The 7,026-nt window shown below is 58.0% G+C and overlaps 1 protein-coding gene across 1 annotated transcript; it reads left to right on the top strand.

The window, feature by feature from the left end:
* The first annotated feature begins 1,647 nt into the window (after positions 1–1,647).
* Positions 1,648–2,998, top strand: LOC120651296 (putative nuclease HARBI1). The gene has a single exon (XM_039928756.1). The coding sequence runs from the start codon at positions 1,675–1,677 to the stop codon at positions 2,968–2,970; it is 1,296 nt and encodes a 431-aa protein (XP_039784690.1). The 5' UTR covers positions 1,648–1,674; the 3' UTR covers positions 2,971–2,998.
* The last annotated feature ends 4,028 nt before the right edge of the window (positions 2,999–7,026 follow it).

Raw genomic sequence — 7,026 nt, 5'->3', positions numbered from 1 at the left:
TTTATCTTCCATTCTAATAAATTAAATGAACAGGGCACAATAGGCACATTTGTTCACGGAACAAAAGAAAAAAAGAATCCCACCTGCAATTTAACACACGACATGGGGTGTGGAATCTACGCGAGTAGTTGGTCATTCACGGGTGCTGCTACCAAAGCATCTACAATGAATCGGTGGGGAGTTGGCAAGAGGACATGCATGGTGATTGCTTAAAAAAAAAGACATGCATAGTGGTACAAATTACCATGATATTTTTGCATGGACGGCGAGTTGGTGGCAGCATGTTGTGAAACCTCTCGTGCTACTGTAGCAGAATGTCAATGTACTGTGCGGCCTTTTGACTGTCTGCAGTCTTTTTTTTTTTTGCGAGTAAGATTGTCTGTAGTCGTCATTGTCATGGATATTCAGACGTTGCCAAATCTGTGCAATTAAAGATACAATCAGGATCTGCTGCAAGCCAGGACAAGGTGTCGCCGTTGTCAATTGTCATCCGCCACCCGAATCTAATAGGTTGCCGTCGGGTGACACCTGTCTGATCTTTAAAAAAACAATCAGTCAGACACACTACTTGGTCGTTTATTTTACATTTTTTGCTTAGAGCATCTCCAGCAGGAGGTCCAAAATCAAGCCCCTATTTCTCCATTTGGAAGTCGGCCTGCAAAATTTGAGGACCCAAATCAGAGCCCAACTCCAACGGGCCTCCCAAATCTCGGCCTGCAAACAACAGGACCCACTGTCAGGCCCAAAATTTGCTGCCCGCAGCCGCCGCGCTGTCACCCGTCCTCACCTCGACTCGCGTCGCCGTCCGTCCTCACCCGCCGTCGCCGTCACCTCGCGTGCCCGCCGCCGCCGCACGCCCGCCCTAGCACACGCTGCCGCATCCTCGCCGGCCGTGCGCGCCGTAGCGCCCTCGCACACCGCGCCTCGCGCCTGCCGCCCAGCGTGCCCGCCGCCGTCGCCGCGCCCGCCGCATCCTCGCCGGCCTTGCGCGCGCCGTAGCGCCCTCGCCCGCCGCTCCGGTCCGCCTCTGCGCGCTCGTCCGTCGCCGTAGCCCGCCACACCAGGCCGTCCTCCACGGCTGCGGCCGCGCCCCTCCCCTGCCTCAGGTGAAAACGGTTCATTTTCTTGCATTTCTACAAATCGATTGCCCTGTACATGCTGATGCTAGCAGCAGTTGTTGTCTGACAGATGAATGTGTTCGTGCAGCATTTCTGCTGCAAAATTTCTGTTCTGTCCTAAAGCATTTCTGTTCTGTTCTAACCTGACATTTAGAGAATGTATTCAGCATGATTTTCTCCAAGTAGATTCAGACCTGAATTGAAACCATTTCTGCTGTATACTGAAACCATTCAGCATTCAGTTATTTTGCTGTTGTATATTGGAAACTAGATTAACTGAAACCATTCAACATTTCTGTTGTGTTCAGGCATAGAATGCTTTCGCAAAGCACATGGACAGTTCTATTATTACATACCAGGCACTTAAATTGATTCTAGCTTAGTTCTCCCTCCTATACAGATGAAGGGTATAAGGCTATTCTACAGTCAGAGATTCAGAATTACAGATCCACATATGTCCAGTCCAATATATTTCAACCACTGACTCCACTGGACGTCCTTTCTTCGTTCCAATGTGCATCCACTCTAACTCAGTTTTTTTTTGTTGCTATGGCAGATGTCAAGGTTTGGTAGTCGAGCTCTTTGGCGGTGGGATGACGAGGATGAATCTGATGTTGACGATCTATTGATCATTGCCGGTCTTCTTGAGGGCTCGAAGAGAAACAAGCGGAAGAAAAAGTTCCGTGGATCGTTGCCGGGTCGCCACAACGTGCCAAGGGACATTCTGGGAGGTCACCAGCGCATCTACCTGGACTACTTCGCTGACCAGTGTGTATACAATGAGAAACATTTCAGAAGGAGGTTTCGGATGTACAAGTCTCTCTTTCTACGGATAGTCGCTGCAATTGAGGCGCATGACGACTACTTCCGTCAGAAGCCTGATGCCGTTGGAAGTCTTGGTGCCTCTGCATTACAGAAGGTCATTGCTGCCTTTCGGATGCTGGCCTACGGTATTCCAGCTGACTTCCTGGATGACTCTGTGAGATTGGGAGAGAGCACCATCATCGAGTGTTTGAAACGTTTTGTGAAAGCTGTTGTCGAAGTCTTTGGTGAAGAATACTTGAGGGCCCCCAATGCCCAGGACATATCCAGGTTGCTGGCAATTAATAATGCAAGAGGGTTCCCAGGAATGCTTGGTTCAATTGATTGCATGCACTGGAAATGGGAAATGTGCCCAACGGCTTGGAGAGGAGCATACGTAGGGCATAAAGATGGGCCAACTATGATCCTTGAGGCTGTTGCATCTCAAGATCTATGGATCTGGCATGCCTTCTTTGGCCTTCCTGGTTCTCTAAACGATATCAATGTGTTGCGCCGTTCTCCACTCTTCCAGAGTCTGACTTCTGGGACGGCGCCTCAAGTGGAATACATGGTCAATGGAAACAAGTACACAATGGGTTACTATCTTGCCGATGGGATATATCCAGCTTGGGCGACGTTTGTGAAAGCTTTTCAATCTCCACAGGGCAACAAGAAAGTCCATTTCACAGCGGTACAAGAGGCAGCGAGGAAAGATGTTGAAAGAGCTTTTGGGGTACTCCAAAAACGCTTTGCAATGGTGCGGGGTCCTGCGAGGTTTTGGAGTAAGGAAGATCTGTGGTACATAATGCAAGCTTGTGTAATCTTGCACAACATGATTGTTGAGGATGAGAGAGATGAGGAAGAGGATTTTAACTACCACCAAGAGCCCCACGGTATCCCGGTGTTGAGACCTGCGGACTACGAACGTCGTGATCCTCTTGTGCTGGAGGAGTTCTTGAAAATACACGACAAGATTGAGGATAGGTCGACACATGAGAGACTTCGTGATGACCTTGTAGAGCATTTATGGGCTATTGATAGTTCTAGCTAGTTTTATTCAGTTGATCATGCTTATTCAGTTATCAACTAGTCACAGATGTTCACAGATTGTGACCTGAATGGTCTCTGAATGTATCCTGACCAAACTGGGAATCAATGTTCAGTAAACTGAAAATGACCATGAACATTGTTGTCTGAAATGGCGTGGTGTTGCAAACCACGGCCGGGTGGCGGAAGGCACCCGCCCTAGCCCAGAGGGTGTGTACTCAGGGGGTAGCTAGTCTTAGATCGATCTCCCTCCAGAACACAAGAAACACAGCAGGATTTAGAGTGGTTCGGGCCACCGGAGCGTAATACCCTACATCCACTGTGTGTTGTATTGCCTTCCCACAAGCGTGAGGAGGTGCGAGAGCTTGAGTCTGTATGGATGTGTCCTGTGCACAGCGAGCGCCTCCCTTTTATATCTCAAGGGGGCGCGTACACAGTCGTTGGATCCCCGACAGGTGGGTCCAACGATGTAGTATAACCTAACGCACTGTTCATGCATTATGGCGTCGCAGGCAAAGGAGATCTTTCTCTTGGATTCCCTCGCCTGCTCCCGGAGCCCTTCGTCCATCATGTCCTAGCGTCGTCTTGTCAGGTCGGGCCCGTCGCAGCTAGTGACACCGCCCGTCACATTGCTTAAGCGGGCGGTGTAGCTTGCGGCGTAGGCGGCATGATGGAAAAGTGCCGTGCTGTCGTATCCGTTTAATGCTACAGGCGGGCTCTGCGCGGGTGCGGCTCAGGCGGCTGCACTGTGCTCCTTGGTAATACGCGGCGCGCAGCGGGGCCTGACAAAAGGCTGTCTTGTGTACCACGGCGGCAGAGCACGCCTTGTCTATCGCATTAAATGCGGTAGGTGGGCGAGTCTTCCTCCGGAAGGCTCGCGCACGATCCCACGCCTCCGGGACACGTGGCGGCTTCGGACCCCTACACGGTGAGGGGAGCCCGGACGGGCGTAGGAGGTCCCGGACCCCTCTGGGGGTCCGAGGCTTCGGCGGTCAGCTTGGAGCTTCCCTTCCATGGAGACACGTGGCGCCACCGGACCCATCCTCAGGCGGGGAACGGTCCGGGGCCGTTGGCCTGGTGAGGGAAAAAGCCTGGCCTGTGGGGCCTGGCTACTCCGTCTCTCCCGCGCAGCTACGGATAACTACGCGGGTCCTGCTTCCCTGCAGTAAGAGTGGGTATCCCTGCTGCAGGGTACCGACAGTGGCCCCCGGGCCCACCTTGGGGGAGGTACGAGCCCACAGGTGGGGCCACTTCTGCGATTTGGCACTATATAGCTTGAAGCTCCTTCCTGCAGGTCTTGACCGGCTTTGACTACCCATTGGGTTAGTTGCTGCCTCATCACGTCGCAACGGATTACTGACTAAGGGCCCCACGATAAGCGGTTCACTTAGTCACACGCGCGACGTTCGGCATTGTTGCGGCCGGAGTAAACGGATCATTTACCACCGGCGCAGCTCCCGAAAAGCTCGGCCACGCCTATGATTAATGCGCGCACGTCAGCTCGGCTTCCGCCTTGCTTCACGCGCGCGGGCGACGGTTCGGATCCCGCCTTTTCGCACCCCCGTTGATTACCCACCCTCCCTGACAGGTGGGCCTGGGCCCCCCACGTCATGGACTGGGCGGCTAACTCCTGGTGCGAGCGTCGCTTGAGTTCCGGCGACGGTTCCGGGGCGCGCCGGTTGAGATAGGCTTTATAACGGGGCATACCGTATCCTACGGTTGCTTTCCCGCATTCGTCTTCTTCCTCCAGCCTTTGCGCCCCTTTGCCTCCGAGCCTTCCTTGACCTTCTCTCCCCCCTACACAGGCTCCTTCCTCGCCCGTCAGGAGATGGCATCCCTTGTTCATCCCCGTCGCTTCCAGACCGAGGGAGAGCTGAACACAGTGCGCCGCCTGCTTGGGTGGAGCGCTCAGGAGACCGGCTGGGGGGTGCGAGCAGGCTCGGTTCCCCTTGGCAACCTCCGCGCCGGGGAGTTCGTGCTATTTACCTCGCACGTCTCCGCCGGCGTGGGGCTGCCGATTTCTTCATTCTTGCTGCTGCTGCTGGAAGACTTCGGCCTCCAGCTTCAGCATCTGACGCCCCACTCCCTCCTCCTGGCGTCCATCTTTGTGCATTTATGCGAGATGTTCGTGGGAGTGCGTCCCTGCGTCATCCTCTTCCGTTACTTCTTCATCCTGGTGAGGTCCGGAAGGAGCAAGGACGAAGTGGGAGGGTACTACTTCCAGATAAGGAGCGACCTGCCGACTCCTTACATTCCGGGCCTTGCTGGCGGAAGGTGGGAGGAGTGGCGCAGGGATTGGGTGGTTGCCACCACCGAAGCCAACGAGCGCCTTGTCCTGCCGACCGCGGGGCCCGCCTCCGACAAAGCATCCTGGAGGGCCAAGCCATCGCTGCAGCCGGAGTTCGACTCCGTGCTGGATAAGATCAGGTCACTGGCAGGGAGCGGCCTCACCTCGTGGCACGTGCTCGGCGACTTCGTGAAGCGCCGGATCGCCCCCCTGAAGCAGCGGCCGCGACCGGCGTGGAGCTTCACCGGCCTCAACGATTGCAGCAGGACCCATCGCGGGGAGGGAAGCGACCTGACCCAGGAGGCCTTGGAGGTCCTGGTGCGGAACGTGACGGGAGACACCTTCATCGCAGAGAATCTGATCCTCCCGCAGAGCATAGTCCCCCTCTGCGAGGACCCAGCGAGGCTGGCGGTGCTGGCCACCCTGCCAACCCTGGACGACGGGGGATTGGCCCCGCGGCAGACCGGGGGTGACCCGAACCGTGGGCTCCGGATCCCTGGCTCGTCCGGGGATCAGGCTACGCTAAGCGCTGCGGGGTCCGGTGCCACTACGAAGGGGAAACAGGCCGTGGCTAGCAGCGGGGCTGCGCCCGGCTCCAGCCGGGCCCAGAGCAGCTCCGGTGCGTCGTCAGGGGACGTAGGCCGGCGGAGGCTACTCCGGGGCGACGGGACCCTGGTGTCGGAGCCCGCCGCGAAGCGCCAGAGGTCTTCCGAGGGCGCAGGCCAGGGTAGCTCCCGGGCTGCTGGCCCCCACGGGTCCTCTGGCGTAACTGGACCACCACCATCGCCGCCGAGGAATTCATCGCGCCGGCAGCAAGAGCAGCATCAGCAGGAGCAGCCGCAGGAGCAGCGGCAGCAGGCTCGCGGACGGCAGCAGCAGCAACAGGAGCGACCCCGGGTTGCACCCATGCCGCAGGCGCAGGTACAGCAGCAACGGGCGCAGGCCCGGGTTACGCCTGTATCGCAGCTGCAGGGACAACAACAGCAACAGCAACAGCAGCAGCCGCAAGAGAAGAGGCCCGGGCTCCGGGGACGCTGGGTCCCCGGTTCTGCTGGGTTAGTGTCATCTTGCTCTCCTCCCTTGCGCCGGTGTTCTGTTTTTTTTTTGTGTTGACGGCTTTTCTGCTTTGCTACCAGGGCTTCCCGCCCCAGCGGTTCTTCTACCACCGTTGGCACATCAGCAGGTGCCCGGGCGGCAGCGACCTCGGCATCGACAGCGACGGTGGCAGTAGGTGCGGGACCCTCAGGTACGGCGTCCTGTTGCTAACTCCGTGACACATGATGCGATGCTGACTGTCATGCCATTTCCAGACTCTGCAGGGCTCAGTGCAGCAGCGGCAGCGGCGGTGGCGCCGGTGCTGGGTGCAGCCGCTCCTGACGTATTGGTGGCGGGGGCACTCGATGCGGCCGCGTCTGCCACGGCGGCAGCGGGAGCACCGAAGTTAGGCTCGGCCGCGCCCGACTTGTCGGCAGCGGGGGCACCAGAGCTGGGTCCGGCCGCGCCCGACTCGGCGGCAGCGAGGCGCCGGAGCTGGGTCCGACGCGCCCGACTCGGCGGCAGCGGAGGCGCCGGAGCTGGGTCGACGGGCGCCCGACTCGGCGGCAGCGGAGGCGCCGGAGCTGGCCCGGCCGCGCCTGACTCGGCGGCAGCGGCGGCGCCGGGGCTTGGGCCCGGACGCGCCCGACTCGGCGGCAGCGGAGGTCGCCGGAGCTGGGCCCGGTCGCGCCCGACTCGGCGGCAGCGAAGCGCCGGAGCTGGGCTCCGGACGCGCCC

This window comes from Panicum virgatum, chromosome 9K, assembly GCF_016808335.1.
Source record: "Panicum virgatum strain AP13 chromosome 9K, P.virgatum_v5, whole genome shotgun sequence".
NCBI lineage: Eukaryota > Viridiplantae > Streptophyta > Magnoliopsida > Poales > Poaceae > Panicum > Panicum virgatum.
Note: the sequence above shows the minus strand (reverse complement) of the source record. Positions and strands in the feature narration are given on the sequence as shown.

Bases quoted from the DNA above. Each gene is read 5' to 3' on its own strand.
- LOC120651296 (XM_039928756.1), top strand. From the start codon at position 1,675: ATGTCAAGGTTTGGTAGTCGAGCTCTTTGGCGGTGGGATGACGAGGAT.